Source organism: Acipenser ruthenus, chromosome 6 (assembly GCF_902713425.1).
Source record: "Acipenser ruthenus chromosome 6, fAciRut3.2 maternal haplotype, whole genome shotgun sequence".
Lineage (NCBI taxonomy): Eukaryota > Metazoa > Chordata > Actinopteri > Acipenseriformes > Acipenseridae > Acipenser > Acipenser ruthenus.
In genome coordinates, this window is record NC_081194.1 from 21749704 (window position 1) to 21777419 (window position 27716).

At 35.3% G+C, this 27716-nt stretch overlaps 2 protein-coding genes across 3 annotated transcripts in view; one reads left to right on the forward strand and one right to left on the reverse strand.

Moving 5' to 3' along the window:
• Positions 1-1319, forward strand: part of LOC117411008 (ezrin-like) — a 41490-nt gene extending 40171 nt beyond the window's left edge. For both annotated transcript variants that reach the window (XM_034018006.3, XM_059025224.1), the window contains one exon: positions 284-1319. In XM_034018006.3, the coding sequence (XP_033873897.1) occupies positions 284-448 (165 nt within the window). In that variant the 3' untranslated portion in view covers positions 449-1319. The remainder of the gene's footprint in view (positions 1-283) is intronic.
• LOC117411007 (synaptotagmin-like protein 3) lies at positions 769-27277 on the reverse strand. Its single transcript, XM_034921576.2, has 16 exons — positions 27154-27277; positions 23523-24060; positions 20798-21013; positions 18336-18394; positions 16464-16515; positions 15158-15224; positions 14609-14681; positions 14127-14248; positions 12811-12942; positions 10857-11035; positions 10558-10660; positions 9419-9589; positions 8810-8927; positions 8107-8215; positions 4277-4482; positions 769-3849 (listed from the first exon to the last, which is right to left on the reverse strand). Exons 2-16 carry the CDS (start codon positions 23630-23632, stop codon positions 3713-3715), a joined length of 1854 nt encoding a protein of 617 aa, XP_034777467.1. The 5' UTR covers positions 23633-24060; positions 27154-27277; the 3' UTR covers positions 769-3712.
• Between the last annotated feature and the right edge of the window lie 439 nt (positions 27278-27716).

Below are 27716 nucleotides of genomic sequence, written 5' to 3' on the forward strand. Positions count from 1 at the left end.
GCAGTGAGCAATAGCTGTTTCCAAAGAGAACATTCAATCTGTCCTTAAAGAAGAGAACCACTTGCATACAGTATAATGTGTTTTAGGCATTTGTTTTCTTTCCTTTTGATATGTTTTTGGTTACATGTATTATAAATTCTAATTTTAAATACAAATTATTATTTTTTGCCTCCTAAATGCATTTCAAGTAGTGTTTTATTTGAATATTTGTTCCAGCACTAAATCGCTCCTCGACTGCAGTGTTTCAGTTCTTAATGGATTTCTGTCCCACTGTCTTCCCCAGGCTTTGAGTTCAGAGCTGGCCCAGGCCAGAGATGATAGTAAGAAGACCCACAATGACCTGATCCACACTGAGAACGTGAGGGTTGGTCGTGACAAGTACAAAACACTGAGGCAGATCCGGCAAGGCAACACCAAGCAGAGGATCGACGAGTTTGAGGCTCTGTAAATCCCTTGCTGTACTGTGGGCTTATAGGTACATATTGCAGTATGTTGTCCCAAATGCAGATCTCCCACCTTTTGATTTTCTGAGTGGTCGCTGTAGGAGCTTCTAGTATTCTTGTAAAAAACAAAACAAAAAAAATCACTGTATACCAGAGGACTGCTGATTTTCATACAAAGCACAATTAAGTTTGGTGATAACAGGTGTGAAGTTGATTGATTTGGCACAATGTGTTTTAATTAATAACATTCCAGTGATTGATTTGGCACAATGTGTTTTAATTAATAACATTCCAGTGCCAAAACCATCATTTATTTCTTTCAGAATTTTTATATGGTTGAGCTATTACCTGCATCTCTTTTTTTCCCATGTCAATGCCATTTATCTGAATTTAAAACTATACTTTATGAATTCCTCTGCAAGGGATAATTGAATACAGACACACAAAGATAGTTGTAGTTTGATTTGTGCTTGGTTTAGAATGGAAAATGTGTAGCCAAATAGAGTGCCATATAAGCTAGAGAGCTTTGAAGCCAAAACTAAACCCATTGCTTTGTACAGGGCTGCATACTATGTTTTATACCATATACGATAAAATATTGTATACAATTTGCCCACAGCTGAATGCTGTGACCTCAAGAACTGAATGATGCATTTAGATATTAAGATGTTTTAGCAGGGACCACTCAGAAATGAAGATGAGAACAGTATAAAAACAATTTCTGATTACTTGCAGAACAGCACGAGAGGATTTATTTTGAGTTTTTGATACATTTGAGAGCACATTTCCATACACATGTTTTAATACTCATGGATAACCAATAATATTGAATAGTGTATTTATACATGGGTAATTCTAATAAATTTAAAAATGGTAGTTGATCTTTCTTTGTATATTTTTGCTATTATAGTATATTATTGAAACAATTAAAGTTGTATAATAAAGTTCCTATGACTATATATCAACCAAAATAATGTAGTTGTGTTCAGTCTAGAGTTTCTAAAGATTATTTAGTTGAAAGATCTTGTTTGTAAATTTTATTTTTTTTAGTTTCAAATTCAACCTGCATGAAATTCTTTATAAATTAATCTAGACCAAAATAACATTTGTAGATTATATATAGTTTTAAAGCTTACGGTATCAGCATTTTGTAAAAGACTCCGCAACTGAAGGGTTACATACATTTTATTTATATATCAACTTTTTCACATGTCTTTGCACCTTTTCTAATTACTACCCAATGATGAGCAATGCAAAGGAGATGTACATCACTGATTATCTTGTTTTCTTTTTAATAACATTAAGGTTAATAATGGGTTGAAGTTACTGATGGGCCTTCCTCTTTTGGTAGTGTTGAAGTTTCTGGGCTGTTTTTTCTTTACTCTTTTTAACTATTTCAGATAACCACTGCTGTGTTTTCTTTATTTTTATTCAACATGTATAGTTGAGATTTTTTTTTGTTTAGTGTAAGCAAACAGGCAGCAATGCTCCTCCACTACATAATTGCTGGTTTGTATTTAACCTGAATTACACTTTTTACTGAGGTGTTCCTTAAAACATTATTGGCAATAAAGATCTGCAAAAAACATGTGTTTTTTTATATATATATAAACAATAATCGCCAGTGGCTTTAAGTAGAACTGCACATATGGACATGTTTATGTGCGATATTTCTTTGAGATGTGGAAAGGAAATTAACGGTGCTGCATTGATCAAGTTGTAGGTTAGTATTTAAGTCCTTATACAGTACATATATGGTTTTGTTTGGTTTTTTTGCAGCATTACTGTATTTGAGATGGTTTGTGATAACGACCTTTTGACAGTAATACAAAAGAGAAACTTGATTGTCTAACTGATTATGGTGAACTGTGTTATTTTAAGTTATGTTTTTAGTTCATTCTCACAAGGAGGGTCACCTGGTTTATTTATATGTTCATGGTATGTAGTGGAATTTCATAAAAAGGATGACCGTGCAGTTGAGAATTTGCTAGCACTGTGTAACAATTCTAGCCCTTTCAAACAGTCTTCTAAACACACAGAAAATACAATAAATGGAAATATTAAGATTTTATTTTTCAATCCCTATACTGGGGCAAAATCCAGGCTTTATTGACACACCTATCCTTGGATAAGAGCATTTATAGGTCATGTTGGACAATTTTTTTCAGGGCACCCACTGCTCCTCTTGTGTAATGTATTTATTATGTGAATCTTCTTCTTCTGCCTGATTTAGACATTGACTAACATTTTATTTAGCCTTGCATGTGCACCTAATGGGACAATGAGTTAATTCCAGGGGAAAAATATATATATTTGTAATAGATTCGTAGAAAAACTTCATACTAAACTAGGGTACATTTTAGTTGAATCTTGTGAAAGCAGTTTATTATTGTGGTGGTACGATATGAATGTTCAAAAAAAGGCAATTGATTTACCAGTGATGCAATCGATACAACATATTTCTGCACTGCTATGTGGTGCAATTGAAAATTATTAAACTTTATTAAACGTAAAGATAATGCAGTCTCATTTAATAAGGTATAATACCTATCTTCCCTTACTATTTTACGTAGTATACTAAAACTTAATAGAATGAGTAAGTGTTGGATGTCGAAATGAATCCACCCTCATCACTTTGGCATGTGGGGTATCTAATTCTACCTCTACTGTACAATCCAATTGTATTCTTCAGATTAGTTAGATTTGTGATCAATAAAGATGAGTACAAACCCTCTTACAGTAATTTCTGTTGCCAAATACCCTTTTTGAAGAGCAAATTAAAAAGTCCAACATGCTGAAAATGCAGACGTGCATTTATTTGAACTTCCCAACTGACCTTGCACTGTAAATACATTCATCACATGTATGCTTGTGTGTGCTGTTCAGTAGCATATTATATTTTCAGCGCTGCGGTGGCTCCATACAGTATATTGTAGGCTGTGAGTGAACTACAAGATCCTGCAGTCAGAATCACACAATAGACTAACATACCGCGGCATTCCAAACCCCGTTGTGTTCTGTGTTGGGTAGTACAGTAAATTGAATTTGGTGTTTTGAAATAGGTTTCAGGTGCGTGAGGAGCATTCAAGTTAGTAACATAATAAAGGGGGCTTTGGATACACAACATGACAGCATATCTTGGTCTACAGTATAGTCTTATCTGGCTCCTACATTTTAAGGACCAACAATATTAATATTCTACAAGCTTTATCTTACTATTACACAGATAGGTGAAAGGAGCCAAAAAGATCCATTTGTAATTGGCAATGTTAGGTTTTCATCAAAAACTCCATATTTGGATGAAGTACAAGTGTGATGTCATTCCAAGTGTTTGGTCTCCTCAGAATGTTTTGCCAAGGTTGTCCAGAAGCTGCTTCCATGTCGCAGGAGTCTGTAGACGGTATCCCTGTTTGATGGGTAGACAAATATTTTTTTTTTGTTTTAACTTTTGTATTATCACCTTTCAAGAATGTTCTGTGTTAAAATAATGTACCGTCACTTTACAGATGGCTCATACTGATATTTGTGTAACATTGTTTAGTATTTTTTGGTTTGTGTTTTTAGTATAAATTGACATTTTACAGATGCTTTATAAGCAGGGGAGTATACCAGTTTGTTCTATTAACTTTAAAGATATGAAAATGTAACTTTTCAGTCAGCCCAAAGGGCCTTACTCAAATATAACAGGAAATTAGGTGGAAAACCCTTAAGTACTGAATTGGATGATGGCTTAATGGAATGTGTACATAGCTTTATGCTAATCTAACATATATCTAAACAAAAACAGGGTCACAAGTTGATCACTCTATTGCCACCAGGGTAGTCATACTTACCCCTCTCTAGTCGGACTCCCCCCAGGAAACGGTCGGTGAGGCCAAAGGCAGCATGGTCCCAAACCGTGATATCAAGACAGGAGTCCAGCAGTTCACACAGAAACACACCGCTGAACACAAGCTGGTGGTTCCACTGTTGGCAAGATTTCTTCTTAAGCACTGGAGTCTTCTGTTTCAACTGCCTGTTGTCTGGAAGGATTAGGCATCTGAAAACAAGGGACACCGGCATTGGAGACCATTTTGAATATGTTTTCATATTGGTCCATGTTTATTAAAAGTAATGATATTTATTTTATTCGTATACATCCCAAACAGAGGGTACAAGACAGACACTTTTTACACAGTGGTGAGCAGGCGTGGCTGGTGTATAAGGGACTCTGGGGCACTGCCCCACCAGTTTGAATTCAATAATTCGCTATTTTGTTGCTAGCCAATAGTAACATCATTATGGAGATCATAACGGTAATTACATTGCCTACTTCTACCACCCCAAATGAACATGCGCAGCAAGAACCTTAGTTGTTTCCGTGCTGCCCCCTGAAGCACATGCGCAGCAGTGATTCCTGAGCTCTGCTTTGAATGGCAATGCCCGTATGTGTTCAGTACTCTATGGGGCGTGTTATCTGGCGTGTTTCATGGGTAAAACAACCGTGAGTAGTACAATGTTAATTGTGCTATATAATGTGCGTGTGGGTGTGAAATAGAGAAACGTTATCGTGTTACTTCAAATCTCTTGTATTTATTTTTTGTGACTTTTTCCCCCCATTTATAGTTTACTGTATGCACGTATCTTGGAAAAATTGTACTTTGCCCAACGGAAATGTATGATTTCTAGAAATTTCTCAAACAAATAATTATAGGAAAAGTTTTGCTTTTGTGGATAAGAAAAAAAAAAATACAAGAAATGTCTACAATTATTTATTTCAGCAATTTCTTTGCAAAACTCCAAAAATGCTAATTCAAAAGTATTCATACCCTTTGATGATATGATAGTATTGTCTACAAGGTGCTAGAAATTTCAATATGATAATGCAGAACCTAATTTTAGGAAAGTCTAGAAAATGCTGGATTGTAGGTGAACATTCTTAGAGAGAATAAAAGGGTTAGGCATAGGATGATTGCTGTCATTACCAATAAGTCAATATGGGGAAAAAGTAAAGAGCTATCTAAAGACCTTAAGCAGAAAATTATGTATTGTCATAAATCTGGAGAATGATACAAGATGATTTCCAAGCATTTGAGTATCCCAATTTAAACTTGTTTCTATTATCAAGAAGTATAAGATGGTACTGTCACAACGCTCCCTCGGTCTGGAGGAAAGGTGGTTCTTTTACCAAGAACAAGTAGAAGAATTGTGAGGAAGGTTAATAACAATCCGAGACTGACTGCCAAAGATATTCAAAGTGAATTGGCTGCAAGTGGGACTGGGGTTTCCATTTCAACCATAGGTTGAGTATTGCATGGTGAAGGTCTCAATGGTTTCAGGCCAAGGAAAAAGACACTCTTATGGAAAACGTCACAAGGACAATTGCTTAAAGTTTACAAAACGGCATTTGAATGATAGATTTGAGTTCTAGTCAAAGGTTTTGTGAAGTGATGAAACAAAAATCAAGCTATTTAGTCACATTGATAGTTGTTACATTTGGAAAAAGTCTGTTGAGGTGTAAAAAGAAGAGACCACCATATCTACTGTCAAGCATGGAGGTGGTAATATCCTTCTATGGGGCTGTTTTGCCTCTAATGGCACAGGAAATTTAGTTCCAATACATGGTAAAATGGATTCCATAGCATACCAAAAGATATTGGCCAATCATCTGAAACCCTCTGCTATAAAACTTGGTTTAAAGCACAACTGGATGTTCCAATATGACAGTGATCCAAAGCACACATAAAAATCTACATCAGAATGGTTGAAGAATAAAATGAAGGTTCTGGAATGGCCTAGTAAAAGTCCTGATCTAAATCCGATTGAGAATCTTTGGTAAGAGTTGTAGAAGGCTGTGCACAAGAGAAGTCCTCGGAATTTGAATGAACTGGAACAATTTTGTGTTGAAGAATGGTCAAAAATCACTAAAGAATCATGCCAAAAGCTCATTGACAAATATCCTAATCGTTTAAAAGAGGTTATTATTGCTAAAGGTGCCTCAACTAGCTATTAATTTCATTTTTCTTGTGAATATGAATACTTTTGAATTACCATTTTTGGAGATTTGCAAAAAAATTGCTGAAATAAATAATTGTAGACATATTTCTTGTAATGTTTTTTCCTCATCTGCAAAAGCAAAACTTTTGCTACATAAGATTTTTCCTATAATTATTTGTGTGAGAAACTTCTAAAAAATGATACATCTCCATTGGGGTATGTAAAGCTTTGACTACAACTGTATATTTTAGTTTTTATATTAACGCCCCACATGTCAGAATTCACCAGTCGCTACTGGTGATGAGTATATGTATGGAATGGATTACCGAGTCTTGATGGAGCTGCTACATCATTGGGATGTCTAAAGAGCTGACTAGGCATAGTTCTGGGATAAATCATCTACTAGGAACCTGACAAGCATTAATGAGCTAAATGACCTCTCTTGTTCACAAAATTTGAACATACAACTAGAAAAACTGTTGAAAACCCACTATCAGTTATTCATTTTAACTGCTTGAGATCTTAAATTCTATCATTCAACTCTTGAGGTGTCTTGGTAATGTCATTCGAAATCCATTAGAAATACATTCAGAAAAAATGTGTAACATGGTCCCATAGTAATGTGCAGCAACAGGGAAATGATGCAGAGGTGGATCAGTTCGCAACTCAGCAATATGTCATTAGTGAGAATGTTTTTGTAGAAATTAGACGTACAGGCACTGTTCATAAAATGTCACTTTAAAGAGCCGGTATCACGTCCATATAAGCTATGACAATACCTGTAAGAAGCATTGGACCTTGCTGTGCTGTTTCCTATCTTCCTGCATCACTTGAAATAACTTTCAATAAGTTTTCGGTATTATGAACTGCTTTGGGCAAATCTGATCTACCCCCGAAACTTGTTTACATTATGGCTGCAATCCATAATGAGCGTCTTTGTTCTTTCTGGCATGGTGCACCCCAACAAAAGTCATAAGATGCACCTATTATTCTTACTCGAGAGTTCCCTTAAGAAAACTATCCATAGTAGCTGCTCAGGTGGCTAGGACATGGTCTGCCTCGCTTAGGTCATGAGAGGTTGCCAGTGCACACACCAGTTAAATGCTGGCTGCGCCCAACACATTCAGAATGTGGACAAATGTAATACACTCAATAATAGTCACAGCAGTACAATTGCAGGCTTTTTATTTCAGAGGAGTGGGTAGCTGCCAAAGGCTTTCCCTGAGCCCATAACAATCTGTTTACATGCTGGGTAACCATCATCCTAACACAAAAAATGCTACCATAATGAATGACGGGACCACTCACAGCTGCATTTGAAGCTTCATGTATATATTTTGTGATTTTCACTGCCTTGCCCACAATGCTTTAGCATTTTAAGGGGTGCTAATCAACATTATCAAAGCTTTTTAACTCTAAATCATCATTAAAATGTATTTCTGACAAGAAAAACATACCCAATAAGTTACCAAACCAGAAAAACTACTCGGACATCTAATTTTCGGGCTTGTACGTTTTTCTAAGCTGTTACTTTTTCGGTTTTAGAGCTGCAATTAATGTTTTTTTTCTCTTTAAAAATAAATGTGCTAAAAGTGATTTGGAATTAAAAGCTTTTAGAATACACTGTAGGTCCACAGTATGCATACACTAAACACAAAAAAACAACTGAAGTATTTTCTTTACTTACCCTTTGACAAATGAGTTTAAAGTACCATCAGGCTTTAAAGATGGCAGGTTTTTGGCTCCAATGATCATAACATTGAGTTGACCGATGATAGTCATCTTGTTCTGCAGATCTGCAAACAAATGTGTTTCCGGTAAGATGCTGATTCAAAAAATGATTAGGAAGGTATTGGTTTACAAAACAGAATGGTTTTAACATTATTAATAGTTCCGTTCCACAGAAATCTAATTAACTGTGAAGAGTTTTTCTACCATAATTACAGTAGCAAGAAAATATTATGTATCTTGTGTGATTGAGTTACTGCTTCCTACAGAGTTTACAGCTATAACCCATGTGGTTCAGTAACCCCACAGGACCTGAAGATACTTAACCAGATACTGCACATCCAGTAAAATAAAAAATACAATTTTCAGATTGGTCTGCATCATTCATAGGGTTGGGTAAAAAATAAATAAATCCGGGTTTGGTGTGCCTTCTTATATCAGATTCAGCCCAACCAATGTATTAGGAGAATGTACCATTGCTGAGCTAACCTAAAATTCAACATGCATCAATTAATTTAGTTTGGTCCTACAAATGTATTGCCTTTGAACACCTAAATACATAAACTGTTAAATATTTATTTATATCCCTTTTAATACTATTGGGTTTTGGTGCAATGATACACTTCATGGATTAGTGGTTAATCTTTTTTTTTATACCCTACCTTCCACTGAGAGCTGTTGAGACTGGATTTTGGAGCTTTGCAATGGTAAAACAAATTTCACCTTTACATGGAGCTCCCCATTGTACTGTACTGGTACACAATCTTCATACCGGTCAGGCTGAATACAACACAAAAACAGCTGTTATAAGTATGACAGTGCACTACTTAGAGAACATTTTAGTACAGGAAATGGTCCATTATGTCTGGGCTGAGCATAGGGTTTTATTAAGAAATGTCTACAATACAATCTTGGCTGAGTATCAAATTATTTATAAAATGAGCATCACTCACAAGCAAGCATGACAACTGCTTAGAGACCCCAGGATAGCAGACACTATATACTGTAATGTACAGTGGACATGTGTATCAAACATTAAGCAACAAAATATCTGGAAGCTCTCACTAACGCTTCAGCAATTGATAGTCCTTGATAATACCAGCAGTGTCAAAAACCATACATCAATGTATGATTCTAACAAACTACTTACCTTTCAAAATTGCTACTCTGAAAAGACAGTGGAGGTGCAAATACCACTGGACAGTAACCCCAATGTCAGTATACACAATTTATGATTTACAGAATACTGTGAAAGAAAGCAGTCTGCTTACCTTAGAGTTCAGTTGGTACCAGTTGTATGACTGTGTGGAGTCCTCCTCAAACTTCCATGAATCCAGAGGAATGATGACCTCCCCCAGGAAGACCTTGCGTTTGAGAGTTCCTGAGTGCCACACAGACACCTGCATGGACCGTGTTTCCAGCTGAGACCGGTCTATGTTGTACTGGGAGGGGGGGGGCAATGCATTGATTTTAAACAAGACTTTTGTATTATTATATAATATCCTAATTTCTGTTTACATTCAAACAAGCAATATTTTTTGTGTAACTATCTACAAAAACAGAAGGTACTGAACAAATGAGTTTAGCTATCAAGGTATTGCTTTGTTTTTGTATACCATTTTAACTTAAAGGGTTTAAAATTCATTCATGTTTGTTTTGCTGCCTGCCTTCATTTTTTACTTTGACTGAGGTACCCAATTTTCCTGCCACGGGAACATTCTGTTACACACTTGAAAGAAAGTTATTAGGCTAATGCAAGGAAATAATTCGTTATTCCCCTCTTAAGCAACAAATTACAGTATATACAGGAATGTTCCAATGGCCAGTCCATGTTAAAGGGTAGATAAGGACCTTTTTATTTTATTGTGTTACATGTTCCCATGTGTTGCTACAACTGTTTACGTAAGGTGTGTGTATTTTTTTTTTTTTTTTTTTTTTTTTTTTACATTGTGTCCACTTTTTTAAACTTTTAAATAGCATTCCCTGAATCAAGATGGCTTGCCATGTGCCTGCTGGACCTCTCAGAACTACATTTCCCATCATCCTCCTGCTCACTGGTAAATCCATCTCAGTTACATATGTGAGCAGAAGGATGATGGGAAATGTAGTTCTGAGAGGTCCATGCAAGTACACGTGAAGCCATCTTGAGGCAGGGAATGCAATTTAAAAGTTTAAAAATGGTCAAAATGTAAAAAAAATAATAATAATAAAACAATACACACACCTTGCGTAAACAACTGTAGCAACACATGGGAACATGTAACACAATAAAATAAAAAGGTTCTTATGTACCCTTTAAGAGCTTCCTGATTAGTGAACACAAGTTTAATTCCTGACTAAAACCCTGCTCTGGCAACCCACATTCAGACCTTGGTTGTTTCCATGGTTTTAAATCTGCATGCTTTCTTACCCTTAATGTTTCACTGAAAGTGGGGTTTGTTGTGTTCTTTTTAATTGCTGTTTTCAGTTTACTCTGAGGGGACTTGTCAGGGAGCAGGTAGGTTTTGACGTATCTGTATAATAAAACACAGACGTCATCATTTGGTGCATTCAGGTTATTGTGGAACACCATGTAAATAGCATCCAAAATAATAAAACAGAATGTACTATAATTGTCCAGGCCTTTATGTAATATACAATATACAAAATGACTGCAGATTTTACGGTTTAAGAGCAATGGATTGTTTTCAATACACATAACAAACTTACGGGTTGCACTTCTTCTTCTTTTCATCCCCATAGGCCAGGTTTTTACAAGCTTTGATACGGATTTCTAAGCAGGAGGTCTTGTAGTTGTACACGATGCAGAATTCAATTTCTCCGCTGACTCTGGCATTCTCAAAATTGCCAACTTCACTACATGTACTGCTGATACTGCAAGTACTGTGCTGTATGGAATGCAGCAAAAATCAGATACAATCCTGAATAAATCAAACAAGCTTGCAATATTGACCTAAGAACACTTGATGTAGGGGAACTCAGGTGCTCAAGTTGCCAAAGTGGCTAGGCAACCAAATGAGAAAGTGTAGCATCTAAATGTACAGCTTTGACCAAAAGTTTTGCATCACCCTACAGAATTAACTATTTTGCTTCATAAAGTCGAATGAAACCTGCTGAATAATGTTACATCAACATGATGTTAACTAAAATATTTAAATGATGTTTGTGTAGTTTATTTTTATTTTCATTATGTCTCAATCCTAACTTTTAGCCATAGCTGTACACAGTTCTTAACAGGATGCAGAGCTTTATAGCATAGAGGCTAGCATTGTATAACAGTTAAACCTGGCATTATAATGGAAAAACAGTCAAAACAGTCTCTCAAGTAATATGAGAGGTCCCGTATGAGTCATTTCTCAGAAATGGTGTAATAAAGAGAAGCTGGTATTCAAATGAATTATCCAGCAACAGTCATTTTTTGGCCCCTGGTAATGTAATATGCTTTAAAGATGATCTGCCTTATAAAAATTACAGAAATCCATCTTGATGCATACCTGTACCTCTACTTTCCTGATTTACTGAGCCAGCCATGCTTCCTGAAAATGTATTGGGGTGAGACTAGATGAACTGAGCAGGTTTAGTCCTGCTCCAAAACCCCAGTACCAATGGAGTAAAACAAGGTTCTCATTGGCACTGACACTAGCCTATTTAAGTACCGGTAAGTGTCATATATCTTCTTATGTCTGTCAATTGATGAGAACAGATTTATGGGTGTTTAGTTCATTGCAATGAACCTAACAACAGTAGATCCCTATTGGAAATGGTCTATCCTGGTCAAAGCTGGTAGTTCGTAGGGTTTCAGCTGCTGTTTAGAACATTAAAATACAACCGTTTAAAATATATGTGATCAACTTGGAAAGTTAACTTTAAACTTAAATTATGACTCAGGTCTCTGTAAATGAATACCAGCTACCTCATTGAATACTTAAAACCAAGCACATGAGGTTAGTGATTTTCTTGTTAGAATTTCCTGGCAATGCATATCCACACATGGCAACAGTTGTTAATGTTGTTGGGTCATGTACCTACTATACATACTAAAACTATACATAACTATACATAGGCTGTGTGGTCCAGTGGTTAAAGAAATGGACTCATAACTAGGAGGTCCCCGGTTCAAATCCCACCTCAGCCACTGACTCATTGCGTGACCCTGAGCAAGTCACTTAACCTCCTTGTGCTCCATCTTTCAGGTGAGACGTAATTGTAAGTGACTCTGCAGCTGATGCATAGTTCACACACCCTAGTCTCTGTAAGTCACCTTGGATAAATAATCTGCTAAATAAACAAATAACATAGCACAGTACTGAAAGTCCACAGGTGGAGACCCAAAATGATGGCCCACTGAATTCTAGCACTTTGCCACAAGTCAAGGAGGCTGTTGTAGATGATATCATTGAAACAGATTATTATTATTAATTTAGTTATTTAGCAGATGCTTTTATCCAAAGCAACTTAGAGACAAGGGGGTGAACTATGGAGTCACTTAATAGAACCTCAGTTTTACATCTAATCTGAAGGATACTATGGTTACCATAAAATTTTAGGGATGGGTTCCCTATCCTTGATTTAATTAGGAAGGTGTTTTAGCAAACTGGCCTGATGACTTTATACAACACTTTTTACACTTTTTTTAACACAAGTGGATACTGTCTGCACTAACCCTTTTCGCTGCTCCGGTGTACAGTGTATCTGTAGAGTTGGCTTTCTCCACACGGCCAAAATCTACTCTGTCTTCATCTTCATTGGCTGTAGCTTTTTTGAACAGGATGGGAAGACTGGGTGCCTTTGTTAGCTGTAAAGGGAGAAATGAATAAATGGCTCTTTTACATGTTTTTTTTATGTACATACATGCATACATACACAATTTAGATTGTATCAAACAATTCTATAAATGCAATTAATTTCACAACAAAAAACATTTTTATTTTATTTTAACAAACTATGAGTTAATTCCAGTATTTATTACACCGAATGCATTGCAATAAAAGACACATACATTAAATATAGATATACTGTATATATATATATATATATATATATATATATATATATATATATATAAAAATGTATTTGAGACCTGTATGTGATTAATCTCTTTTTGCCAGGATTGATCGCTTTGAAGGAATAGGTTGGAAAACTGATTAGGAAGGAAAAATGAGTGATTCCTTTTTGGGAAGTGAGGAATACATTTATTTTAATAATATTTTAAAACTCTTTGCTAGTTTTTTATTTTAACATCAAAGTTGTTAAGGCAGGAGAAAGGCAGACGAAAAACAAGCACATCACTTCAACTTAATTTGCTAAACTTAAATAAATGACCAACAAAATGTTTATACAGTGTTCTGTACACATGAATGTATATAGTTAATAAAAAGGAAGCAATTCAGACAAACATTAATTCCGGAGCAAGATACCTTACAATGCAAAGAAACAAACAGAAACAGTATGCTTAATTATAATTTAAAAAATGTATTGATTTAAATTAATCAATCTATTGTCATTCGCAACGTCCTTCTAATCCGCGCTTCTATTTGCATCCAAGGTCATCAATATGGGAGGGTACACTTTCGGCAATTGGCTTAAACTGGAAAAAGGCCAGGAGGCATGCCACCCTTGGTTATTTTTATAGATGGCTTTACTCAGCATTACATGCAAAGCTAGCTGAAGAAATGAAAGAATATGATTGGCTAATAGACATGCTAATCACAACTACAGAGGAGACAAGCGCACGCCTGCCTCATCTGAACGTACTGCGTGGCTGAGTGGAGAATTTGGGTCAGGTGGCTGCCTCCTTGTAAAAGCTATGTATTTATTGTTGCATATTACATAAATAAAGTGTATTTATTTTCAGATTTTCGAGTAAGCAGTGATGAACCCCCATTGACAGAGATACTCATTTGCTGGTCAATTTGTATAGGCACATGAATGCATAATGAATACAGCCCCTAATTCATGTTTTTACCACTCCCCTCATACCAGGGCTTGTTTGTTTATGGCGGTGTCTGACTGACTCCTTCTCTCCTTTCTGGTTCCCTGTCCGTAATCTGTGGTCAGGAAAGTTTGGTTTACTGTCACATCATTATGGGACTTGGAGATTTCTGGAATGTAATGAAAATCATTAATCAAAGTGCATTTTTATACAGCGAGTGATTCTTTGTATTGATAATAATGGCAATACTAATCAAGGATTTCACACACACACACAAAAAATGTTGTGCAATTGTGGCCTAGGTTTTCAACACAATTTCTCATTAGTTAAATATTCTACTTTAATGGGGCTACGTATAACTGATTTGTTTATTTGGCACATTTAGATCATGATTTATACTGTTAACAAAACACTTGCAGTTTCAAAATGTATATTGTGTGTCACCCATTCATAAACTACACACAATATATAAGTATATACTGTATGCATACATCTCATTAAAATAAATAAATAAATAAAAAAGACTTACTTTTCATGTGGGTTGTGAGTGAAAAGAACAGGTTTTCTACTGATTTATTGAATCCTTTTGAATGTTTCAACTCCTAAAATCATAAAGCAATGCAAATGATTTCCAATGTATTTGTTACTAACATTCAATATCATTAATAAAACGGTACATTTCATTATAACCAGACTAAATATTTCTGGTGTTATGTTTGTACTGTATTTACTATGTGAAGTATATGAACATGTTAAATAATAAGGATTTCTGGGACCAGATCTATTTTAATTATCTGAACAGTGACACATCTAAATTCCACCACCCTTTAACTGTTTATTATTCCTGATGGTGTTTCATTGCGAAGGGAGACTCTGTTATAAAAAGGATAATACAAATATTATGGTTTATAAAGGGCAGTTGTATTTAAATATTCTGCTGTTAAGGTCTTTAAAATAGAACGTTACTTGTATTTTATTTTTAATTTTAACTTGCACTAATAATGTCACAAAATAACCCATTTGTGTATTCAGATCTGTTAAACTAGCAAACAAATGCATTGAAATTGGATTACTTTACCCCAGCATTGCTTATGGGCACATTCTCAAAAAAAGGAGGTGGAGTGGGAGGGACAATGGCAATATTACTGAAAATGAAACAAAACAACTAATTAAACACAAAATATTAAAGATTAGTTAAAATCCATAATGAAAATAAATATTATATGATGTATGTTTTTGTTGCACTTAAATTAATCATTTTTCGAGTTTTCCCTACGGTAAGGACAAAGTGAATGGTACAGCCTTTTGTCATAGGCCTAGCTCTTTTTATGATGCACTTTGAGCATGACAAAACAATGAATTATGGGAAGATAATGTGTACAGTTTGGCTTGCTAAAAGTCATTGTAAACCTAGCCATTGTAAGGATATTGTTAGATGTATTACTAAAAAGGTTTATGAATGCCAATTCTAATTCTAGGTGTATTTTGAGTTTTATTCAAGATACAATTACGGCTTAAAACTCTGAGAAAAATCTAACCCTTATAACCCTTTTATTAAACTTCTGTATCCTCCAAACAAATGTCATTTTATTATCTGCTAAAGAATCCAACTAACCAAACAAATTCGTTTTTTGATCAATGTCAAGAGCTCTTTGATTAAGCTGATGCTGCAAACCTAGTGTTACCTAGCAACAAACAAAGCGATTCTGAAACATCCATGCAACCAATTCAAAATTATTTTAGGTATTAATGAAGAAAAACAACTCAAAAGATTAGTCTGAAATAAAAATGTTATAAATGCAAATGTTTTAAGGGGTTGTTTTGTATCATTTTAAAAATTGATTTGGAAGCAACGAAACTAGCAAATTGCTACGCTTTCAGAAAAAAGACTAAGTAAAATGTAAAAATAAAAGTTAAGTGGACAAACATTTTGACTATGGTCTTCTTCAGGGTACTTAAGAAAGCCAATTTTTTTTTCTACTTGATTAACTTACTTTCTCATAGTTTTACCTTACAACTCTGTGACTGAGCATTTTGAGGTTATAGATAGAGTGAGAACTTGCAATGAAGATCAACTTTTACTGTTGAAACATGCACTACAATGAGGATTATTTTTATTTTTACTTTTAATACATTCTTTTTGATTTAGCTAATAATTACTTGGAGTGACATACTGGGTCATGTAGAAAATGCTGGTAACTATTTCTAAAGGATCTTAAACAGCATTCGATCTAAATACCACTGACTAACTTCCTGTTTAAAACATTGCAGACCTGTATTTTCTTTTTAATTTAACAGTATCAATTCTCTTATAAAAGCTTTCAATTTCTTATAAAATTAATTCATAATACATTCTATATAACACAATAGAGTACTGGGCTTACCTTAGTCTTTGATAGGATTTTAATAATGTTTCACCAACAGACTCCTGTTTACCTGTAAGAGCAAATAAATACTGTTAATTTGTAAAGCATAAAAAGTTTATCCTTTAGTTTAAAAACCTAGTTTTTACAACAATGCAATCAGATATATTTGCCATATGGTCATTTTGAACATATGCTTAACTAAAATCTTTAACTCAAATCTTTTGCAGCTTTGTAATAATTTATTTGAGTCTTGAGCTATCTCTGTATAACACTTCTTTATTATTTTTAACTTATAGTAAATATATTATCCTTCTGTTTTTAAGATTTGTGTGTATTTTACTGGCGTTTTGTTGGTAAAACCATAAGTAAAGTATAATTTCATGAAAACACAAAACGTCTCAGTTATGCTGAAGCATAAGTGACTAAAACATCACTACAGTTAGGAATATATTTATATCCAGTATTGTTTCTTTTTTGGAAAAGCAGCGAACAGAAATATACTGGTTCACTGCAGCTATTTTTAAAATGAGGTACTGAAACATATCCTGTCATGAACTTGAAAGTAATATTGTCAAATAAGGCAATCCCATCGAAGCAGATACACATTTGCCTATGAAAGCGCCCCAGTGATGTATACAATAAGAATTGAGCAATCATTTCTAGATGTATTTTCAGTAGCCTGTGAGAACACTGTGTAATGTGTAACACTGCTGCTCTACAGAAGGCACCATTTCACCATGTTTATATTTTATTTATGGATCCCTGGAGGATAACATCAGTAGGACAAACATAATGGCAGTATTAAGACCACCCTACAACATGTCTTGGAAACACAAACCATTTGGCAAACCATCTGTTCCTTCAGGAAGGTTCTGATTCCCTGATTAAAGTAGAAGTCTTCTAATTGTCTTTTATATTGTGTCTTTCAAGACAACACAAAATCTTCATTATGATATCCTGGTCTTATTTTAATCAACATGATGTTTATTTGAACAACACCTTTTTGTGCACCTCAAAGCGTTATACATATTTAACACACAGCTACTAAAAACAAAAAGGCCCCAACAGCTGCAAAGTCCCCCACCAAAAAACGTCATTATTCAGAACTCAACGTGGGCTGATTGTGCAAGATAAGAATATTGTGTAAAGTGAAACACAAGTAATTTGTGTAGCATTGGATTAAGAACTAGCTGAAAACGAGCAACTACATTCTTCTCTAGAAATCTGTCAGACCTGCTATCTAGCCCATTGCGACTGAAAATGACTTCCAACAAGAGAATGCATATGTTGTATATTTAGGAAACATCTTGCAAACGTTTGTCCATTTTCTGTATATGGCGCCCTCATCTGAGGCGTCCAACAAGCACATAGATACTTAACATGTTGGGTTGTTTTTGCTTACTGATGACCATTATGGTTGGCATAGGTGCTTTTGGTTGTTTGCAAATGTGAACTTGAATTTATTACACTAGAAAATCGACCGTTGTGGATCAGATGATGCCCTTGTGGATTAGATGATGCTGTAGTATTCTTGGGGTGCAGCAGAAACAATTGGGTCAGCACTTTCTGGGATGCCTGACTCCTTACCCAATGTACTGTAGTTACTTTGTCTGCTGTATCTATAAAGCTGGCTCTGAGACACATACAACATATCTTTGCAAATGTGCATTAGGTGTAAATTGGGTTGCCTCATTTGACACACATAGTATCTATCAGCCAGTCTCAGTCATTTGTGACAGTACTCTTTACTGTATGCATTGTACACTTCAAGATTTTGCATTACACATATTAAGAAGTATAGACTATATGAAAATGTAAAGAGAAAGCACAATGTAAATGCAAGCTTGATTAAATCAAATAGTCAAAAAATATATATTTTAAAAGACAAACTTGGGAATTTTTTTGCTCTTTCTTCAAAGAACCAGTCTCCAGATTTTATTTTCACGTCCCTGCATAAAAAAAAAAAGATGTAAACAGTTTTGGTTTAATTGTAGCATATAGCCTACAAGCTACACAAAGATGGTGAGTGGATGGATGGCGAGTTGATGCACAACACAATACCAAACTCTATAAATGTATCTTACCAGTTTTCTTTGTACTGTGGTAGCTTTAGTGAGTTTGCTTTGGTTGCTTTTCTAGATAGAATAGAGACAGGATGCCTCTTAGGGGGCAGCAGTGTGGAGTAGTGGTTAGGGCTCTGGACTCTTGACCAGAGGGTTGTGGGTTCAATCCCAGGTGGGGGAACGCTGCTGCTGTACCCTTGAGCAAGGTACTTTACCTAGATTGCTTCAATAAAAACCCAATTGTATAAATGGGCAATTGTATGTAAAAATAATGTAATATCTTGTAACAATTGTAAGTCACCCTGGATAAGGGCGTCTGCTAAGAAATTAATAATAATGAGAGTTTACAGATATCCCAGATACTGATTCATTCATCTGAAAGTGCTAGATGAGTTCATGAAAAGCTTGTTGCTAAATGTAGTACCAGATGGAGCATACCAGCCAACATGGCTCCTCCTACAGGGCTCCCTCTCCTCTCTTATTTATCTGGATACAACCTGGGTGTTACAGAATAAGCACCTTGTTGGTTAGCAGTTAGCTGTTTAGTAGTTAAATTGGGAAAACTGGACATGGAAATAAAGCAATTTGCAGGCTGGTAGTGACTGAAAATCCTCTGCTTATGTAGAATGTGTAGGGCAGCTATGGAATGCAGAATCATATTGGATTTGGAGGTATGCATTTGGCAGAAAGATTCATTCCTTAGGTTCGGCAGATCTCTCCAGTGTCCTTATTGGGGGGCTGTGTGAGTTCCATGGAAATTAGGTTTGTATGAAGGTATGAAAAAAAACAATAAAAATTCATACTGTTGTAAATGTGCTCATTTTTAGTAGGCAAGTCTATAAATCTTGCGTCACTATGGACAGCAGAAACAGTGTTAAGTTTCAGTTAATGCGAGTTGAGAGCTTATTTCAGTCTTACTCTTGTTACTAATACCTTAATCTTAATTTCAGTACTTTATGAAGGTGTTGAATGCATTCATTATGACGAGATAAGTACTGGAGTTGAGTTAACTTGTTTAATCTTGTATTTGATTTCTTAGAAGATTTTCTGTTGTGCAATACAGGAAATTACAACCCGCAAGCAAAGATAAAGAACAGAAACCAATATATTTGTAATTTAGTTTTAGCACATTATACAAATCGCTGCAAACAAGCTGCGGACAGCTCTTAAATAGGTTTAGATATTCTGCATCTAGAATTACATCAGTTTTTCAGCAATCAATATACCAAAAATGAAAAGATAGCATATATCATGGTCATTAAGATTTCAATGTGTAATACGGAAAGTGTGGATTCTGAGTTGCATGGAAGCCCGACGAGACAGGGAAATGAAACTGTGACCTTTGCTTAATGTCTGACCTTTGCGTTGAAAGCTTAACAATACATAAACACACAGAAGTACAACCAAATGGGATGAACTTTCTCTGACAATGTTTTTCCTTATTTCCTCACCAACTGATGAGCTCAGAAGTAAAGCACTTCTGCATATTGTGTCTCAAATGCTAGACTTCAGACGTCACATACACAGAGACCCCTGCTGTGTTTAATCTGAGCTCTGTATTCCTCTGCATTCTTCAGTGTGTTTATTTCCAACATATTTGGATAAGATTTCAGATATTACTGACATATATCCACAATTACTTTAAACTGCATTCTTTGAGTCCCTAATCAGTTTTGTTAAAAACCAACCATGCCTTGTCACTCTACAGTAAGTTTCCCAGCTGCAGAAAGTACAATTGTGTACAATGTTTAGAAAAAACAGCTCATGCTCAATAAAGAAAGTCTGTGGTGGCTGCTCCTTGCAGATGTGCAACGCAGGACATCTTTGCAAAAAGAAATGGTTGTGGTTTTTGGTCTGCGAAGTAGGTCTACATTGACAACACTTTTTTTGCACTGGTATTAAACAATAATCAGAAATGTATGTATGTATGTATATATATATATAGACACACACACACACACACATACTTGGACAATACTTCCACCTTCCATTCACACCACCCACCAGTCTAATTGTCTCAATGGTGTTACTGGTTAGTTCTCATGAAAAATAGATATGGTACTATAGAGTAGAACTGATGTGCTAAGCTGCAAATTAGAGGTTTATCAAATTAAAAATATATACAGATACATTTACTTGATTTCTGATAAATGTACAATATATGATGTGCAAGTGTTCTACGTCTTATAAAACAGCAATATCCAATACTTAATCTCTAGTTTTCCAGAAGACTGCACCCATCCTGTTGTACGCATTTGAGTTTGAGAAGGCGATGCAATTGTGTCTTACCCATAAGCGTAACATACAGTGCATTTCCACACCCTGGCAGACATGACGATACGGCACTTGGCACAGATTCGGTGGCTGCATCCTTTGCACACAGCTCCGCTGTTCAATATCTTCCCAAGGGATTTTTGACATCGGGCACAGGTCTTATCTGTGTACTGCTGGCTGAAACTCTTGGTACCCTTGAGGCGAATTTCTTTGAGCTCAGACTTCAGTTTTCTGTAGATTAGAAAAGCGAGAACATATTCTCATAACATAGCATACCATGAGGCATACCAGAACAGTGGCAGACAACTGCTGTTCCATTACAGGTTTAATCGATACAGTCAAATTATTAAAGTGGTTACTAGGGGTGTGCCAATACTTTCAGAGTAATTGCCTATAAGACATTTGAAGTTGTTAGTTATTAATTAAATGGAATAAAATGTGTTCATTACTGAACACCAAACAATGTGGTCCTTTGCTTGCACAATTATTGAGTATTGATCAACTACAATCTGACAGTGTTATTCAATATGGAACCTGCCGTGATCAACTAACTAAAACACATTTATATTTTAAAAAGCGATTATTAGCCTTTCCTTTCTTTTATCCTTTTTATATGATTTTTTTTTTGTTTCCTCACTTTCCTTAGAAATGTGTCATCTCTGCAGTGAACAGTGGGATTGTAGTCCTGGGCAAGGTGTTATCTCTGATTAAACTTGACAAAGAAACACCTATCCCCGTTTCCACAGCAGTAGCTCAAGTTTAAGGCAAGGTCACGTTTACATGACAAATCATTTGCATTTGTTAGTTTTGCACCATATTTTCATTGTCAGTTTACGGCCTCGGTATGGCAGTAAAAAACTGTCAGCGCCCCGGATGAGGAAAATTCGCTTGCAATCGGCTTTTAAAACACTCAATCCAGATGTTAATTGTCATTGATTAATACTCAGTTGTAAAGGCGAGGGGCAGCCTTACTAGTTTTGAAGTGCAAATGTAACGATTTCCTAAAGGCCTGAAAACTTTCTTTAACCTAATGTGTTACCAGATGTGTTTTTAAATAATAATAATAATAATAATAATAATAATAATAATAATAATAACAAATTACAATTATAATTGATTCACAAAGACTTTTACTAGAAGTGCCAACATTTTTCAAGGTTAAAGACTAAACAGCATGCAGCTTGTTTTGTTTACTTTTTCTTTGATGTAGATGGGAAAGGTCTGTCAGTTATGGCACAAACCTCCAGCAAAGGTCTTTAACCCTGAGTTGAAGTACCTTTGCTATTCACTTGCTTGGGCCTCTGCTAAGCAAAATGCATATTGTGAAAATGATGTTGAATGCCCAGTGAGGAGAAATAGCATCCTATATTGCATGGAGTCTAGAACAACGTTCAAAAACAGTGGTGCACAGGGAGGGCCATTCAGCCAAACTGAACCAATTACAAATCTATTCACGGGAAGCAGTGTGGAGTTGTGGTTAGGGCTCTGGACTCCTGACTGGAGGGTTGTGGGTTCAATCCCAGATAGGGGACACTGCTGCTGTACCCTTGAACAAGGTACTTTACCTAGATTGCTCTAGTAAAAAAAAAAACAATGGTGTGTAAAAATAATGTGTAAAAATAATAATAATGTAATTGTATGTAAAAATAATGTGATATATTGTAAGAATAAGGGTGTCTGCTAAAAAATACAATAAATGTGTTAATTATTTTACTGATGTGGAATAGCCCTTAAGGACCCCTAGTAAAAAACTATATATATATATACAGTATATAGTTATATATACATATACCTAAGGAGAAATATATTTGATTCAAATAATTCAAGCCATAGTATTCTAGATTTTTTAAAAAAGGATTGAAACATTTGCTTTGTGAGCTAAATACTGGGAAATTAAATTAAATTCCCAGTTATTCTTTTATCTTGTAAAGCAAGCTGGATTCCAAACCAGACCTACTGAAATGAAAATCTACTGTATTGCCCCACAGCATAAACTAGACTCTGGACTTGCTAGACTCACTGCATTTTGATAATACCAAGCTTTGGTCTTTTTTCAGTGCCAATTTAATAACGTGCCCAAAAATAAACATACCACAAGTAAGAAACTGCTAAAATAGCTGACACTTTATGGAACTGATAAGGTGATTTCAATCCCCATATTTAAAATCCCTTTGTGGTACAATATCATTATTACATACAGTTAACTAATAGCGGTTTTCTTTGAACAGGATATAAACAGAAAGAAACTAACAAACACATGACTGCTCAGAGTAATTTGTTTTAAAAGGCAATTTAAACACACACTACATTTCCCTTTTAAATGAGGCAATAGAGTTGCAAGGAAGTGGTTTCATTTTATGTCCACTGCTAGCTTTCTGGTTTTCAGGCAGGGTCACTGTTGGTGGAAAATATGATTATGTTGTGAATGAGTGCGTGTTGCAAAGGTGTCATATTTTTGTCCTAAATGAGGTTTTATTCATAAAAGCAAAGCCTCATTAACATGAGCAAATGTCCTGAACTAAACTGCACATCATAACTACAGTAACTAATAGTAACTAAACTAAATATTAAAGAGAAGAGGGTTGGTCAAACCTTTGTATTTTTCAAAGATGCTTTACATTTTCAACAGTATTCAAATATATCAGTGATAAAAAATATCCAAATGAGTAATTTCATGAATATACACCAAGGTGTGTATCCAGATTTCCTGCACTATGTTAAGTAAAAAAATAACAATTACCTTATCCGTTCTTCTTCAGCTGCACGCAGTATCTTATCTCTGTACAGGACTTCCAGAACCTTCTCTCTTTCAAGTTCTTTGAGGAAATGTAAGTCCATTTTTTCAGCCATTGGTTATACTGTTTTTGTTGTTGTTGATCATGTCTACATAATATTTAACAAAATAGGATTTGGACTATCCAAAAAATTCCAGGACATTAAATGCATTGTTCAGAGAAATGGCTTCTGTACACAGTTAGCTTCATTTTACTAAAGAGCAATTTTCAAAGATGTCAAGCTGTGTTACTGTTGCTTTTACTGACCTCCAGAGCTGGGTTTTTTCAGGTCAGCAGCAACAGGATGGATCAACAGCTGATTTTATACTTCAAATTGTTTTTGCTGATGAATGGTTAGCCTGCATATTTTTGAATGTTGGTCCTTTTGTTAGCAACAGCAGAGATACACACACCTGTTAATAAACAAGCAAACTTAATCAGCTCACACCACAGGTGTTGTTCGGTACTTTCACACAGTGCTGTACTTGCTTCAAGGAGCTTCTCCTAGAATAATAAAAAAAAGAAATCCAGGATTCAGATGGCTGTTTGCAGCCCTCATAACAAAGATGTACTGTAAATGTTGTCCGAGTGAAAGCAGAGGCAACCTTATTTGTCATTTATTGATTGTTAGGATGTATTCCTTGGGCTCATTAAACAGGGATCCCCCTCCTCTAGAGCCTTACCACAGATTCCATTAGCACTCACTCTCTGCCTTAATGGCTTTGTAATGCCCGCATTCTGTTCAAAATTGCAAATCAAATTATAAAGATGGCCCACAGACTCTGCGCATGATGGAAGCGCAAGCTGCAATGTCAGTTTGAAAAAAAAAAACGTTATTGTAAATAATGGTACTTTCTTGTTTTTATTTAATTTTTTTCTTCTGACAAATAGTTTTTCAACATCTCAAAATGGGGACATTAGAATACTGTGTTTATAAAATGTGTAAATTGTTGTTGGGGGAGAAAAGGTTTTTATCCCTGTCGACAATTCCATCTGGTAAGGAGAGATAAAAAGGTCCTTCCACTTATCTTTGTCAGCCATTACTCCACAAGAATTGAGGGGTAACAATAAAATCAAAGGTTTTTTTAACCCGCACTGACGCTGGCTCTAGTTTGCCTTAATGAGACAGGACCTGATTAAATGGTGGCTCTGAAACATAATAGAAATTTGTCTTTTCCTCTTGTTATTATAAAAACTCCCTTTTCATTGCTATTTAAAATGGAGACCAGTACTGGATTCAAAACAGAGGGTCAAACTAGTTATTTATTGATGACTTTATTAGCAAGCTGGGAATTGAACCACATCCCATTAGCACCTCTACCACAAGGAGAGCCAGCAGAAAGAGCTTTCCATGCCTTTCTATACACAACAGCATGAATGGAAGCCGAGTAAAAGTACATTTAAAACAGGAAGCAGAAAGCACTTTTTTTACAGATGGTAGGCAATTCACAGCATTTGTAACTAAGTAAAGTAGTAGCATCTAAAACACTTAAACAAAGTGCTTTAGACATTAAACAAAGATTGATATTCATTCTGTTAAATTAATTCCATTTGGTAGAGGCAATGATGTCCAACAAAACGATGAGCTTTGATGGACCAAACGGGCTCTGCTTGATCTTGTATTTGTCCCCGTCAACACAAAGCTTGTCTGGGGTTTATACAAAACAAAACTAGTATAATGTATTTCTAGGATCATGATGCTTTATGGCCTGTAGCATGTGTATATTCTGAATTAATCTTGTCAGCACAAAACAGAGAGACCATAAAGTTAACAATGCAAATAAGATGGGTGTTTAGATTTTACAACATTAGTTAGCTTCCCTTCAAAAGTTATGAGAAAATAGACTTAAAACCGAGGTCCTATTGTAAGTAACTCTGCAGTAGTTGATGCATCATCCCCATGTCTCTGTAATTCGCTTTGGATAAAAAGCATCTGCTAAATGACTAATTCATAATAAAAATAATACTCACATTACACTTTTGAGTGCCTTCTAAATAAAGCACATATTATAAACCCAAGAGTGTTGTATTTCCACATTCACGTTGCTTTGAAGTCAATTATGAACTCCATCTGAGATCGTTCATGTATCAAATTCATAAGCTAAGGTATAGCAGCTATTATAATTACATCTCCAGTTCTCAAATTTAAGTATACATAACTGCAGACGCACAATGAATTTACAAGCAGAGGGAAAATATTCAGTAGTCAAGAATATATCATGTAATCTAAAGAGCAGTAATTTAATTTATGCCACAAGATAAGGAAGTAACACATTTAGGAGAGAAGGACCAGCGCTACAAGATCACCTACCATGAAATCAGGATCATACAAAATATGGTCACTCGAGAAAGATGTCTGAACCCCTGAGAGTTAAGAATGCATGGAATAGCCTACCAGGTGACATACTGTGCTAGCATCTAAAACACTAGAAACAAACATTGAAGTAGGCATTCTTACTATGTGGGGCATGAGTTACACAGGTTCTTGTGAATGCACAGGAAACCCACCCTTGAAACCAGTTCTGCTTCACAAGTGGTTTATGTATCATCAACCACAAAATCAAGAAAAACACCACTTAAGCTGGAATAATTAATCAATAGTTTTAGCTGGAATTAAGAGAATATCAGCTGTGTTAAAAGTATAGCAGAAAATACAATATGGAATAATGGAGAGTACGTGTGACATTACCTCAAACTACAGAAATCAGTAGCAGGAGCATGTCTATTTGGCTCACAGAGTGGCAGTGACAAGCAGGTTTCAAGGGGTGGCAAAGCTTGTGTTTCTTCAGGTAAACTACCCTTAGTTAAAGTAAACAAACTGGACTCACCCCGCTCAAAGCATAGTCACAATAATGATGTCCAAGACAACATAAAATGAGCATTTGTAAATGATATTGCCAACTTCAAATATTGTTCAAAAAAAAAAAAAAAGAAAGCATACTGTAATAACATTAATGAAATGGGCATAGTAAATATTACAATAAGATACAATTGAGGTCCTTGTGAATGGTTTTATAGGGCATAGTGTACATGCTTTCTGTTATTTAAACAGGCAACCTATTCAACTGAACGGTGAAGCAGAGCAGCAGCTAAGGGAGTAGCAGAATTCAATTCTAACAAGACTGCAGTAGAAATACAAGGCAACCATCGAACTTTGGCTTTCTCTGAAAACTTTGTTGCAAAAGCAATCAGGGGATGCTATATATTAAAGCTGCTATGATACAGAAAAAGAACATCAGGGAATCCAGGGAAATGGAACTGCTATAGTATACTGAACTCTTAAAAAAACACCCATAAAGGTATTTGAGCATGAGTTAACTATTTATACAGGACTGATGAGGTTTTCATCAGATCCAGTACAGAAAAGGAAAATGTTATGGACATGGAAAACATTTCAGCCGAGTTATAATGTACACTTCTGTTGAAATATTAGTTTGTTCTAACTAACAGAAAAGTACAGGTACTATCTATAACAACCAAACAGACTGTCAACATAATTTACCACAAACGATATGTAGAAATTAATAACTATTAAAACAAATCTCACTAGGTTACTTAATGTAGTATGTAGATCCTTAGAAAGAAAGAAGACCGTACCTGTATTTTGTCAGACTGTGCAGTTATTCAAGTTCACCCTACAAATGCAAAGCTTTTGGTTTTGAGAATACCGAGCTGAGAAATGCACGTCATCTTTCCTTCCTGCTTTGGTGTACCAGAGAGCCTGTAAGCGTTGAAAGGCATACCTTGTAAATGATTCTCTCTATACCCTCATGTATGACGTGGTTAGTTTTATGCATTTGTGTATTTTTTGGTACCACTCTTTAGGAGGGTTGTCAGCATTGAAATACAGTAATAAATTATATATTATATATAATTAAATTGCAAAAATGACTAAAGCAATCTAGTTATGTTGGAATGTAAAAGCTATTTCTACACCATTCTGTAATCTTTAATGTTTTATTAAAAGTTAACTTTAAAATCAGAAAAAATGTAATGTTAAAATCAGAAAAAATGTAATGTTTATTAATCAATTCTGCCAAAATGAATATTATAAAGTCAAACCCAGGTACACAAAATAAAAATAGGGGTGTGTAGAGATACAATTTGTATTCTCTTTTATAATAGTGCACTTGCAATATTTGACCACAAAGCATTAAATA

Bases quoted from the DNA above. Each gene is read 5' to 3' on its own strand.
- LOC117411007 (XM_034921576.2), bottom strand. From the start codon at position 23,632: ATGGCTGAAAAAATGGACTTACATTTCCTCAAAGAACTTGAAAGAGAG. The intron at 11,036-12,810 runs GTTAGTGCAGAC...CATTCCATACAG, and splicing joins ACACCGGAGCAGCGAAAAGG to CACAGTACTTGCAGTATCAG. The intron at 9,590-10,557 runs GTAAGAAAGCAT...CCCCCCTCCCAG, and splicing joins CTTTCAGTGAAACATTAAGG to TACAACATAGACCGGTCTCA.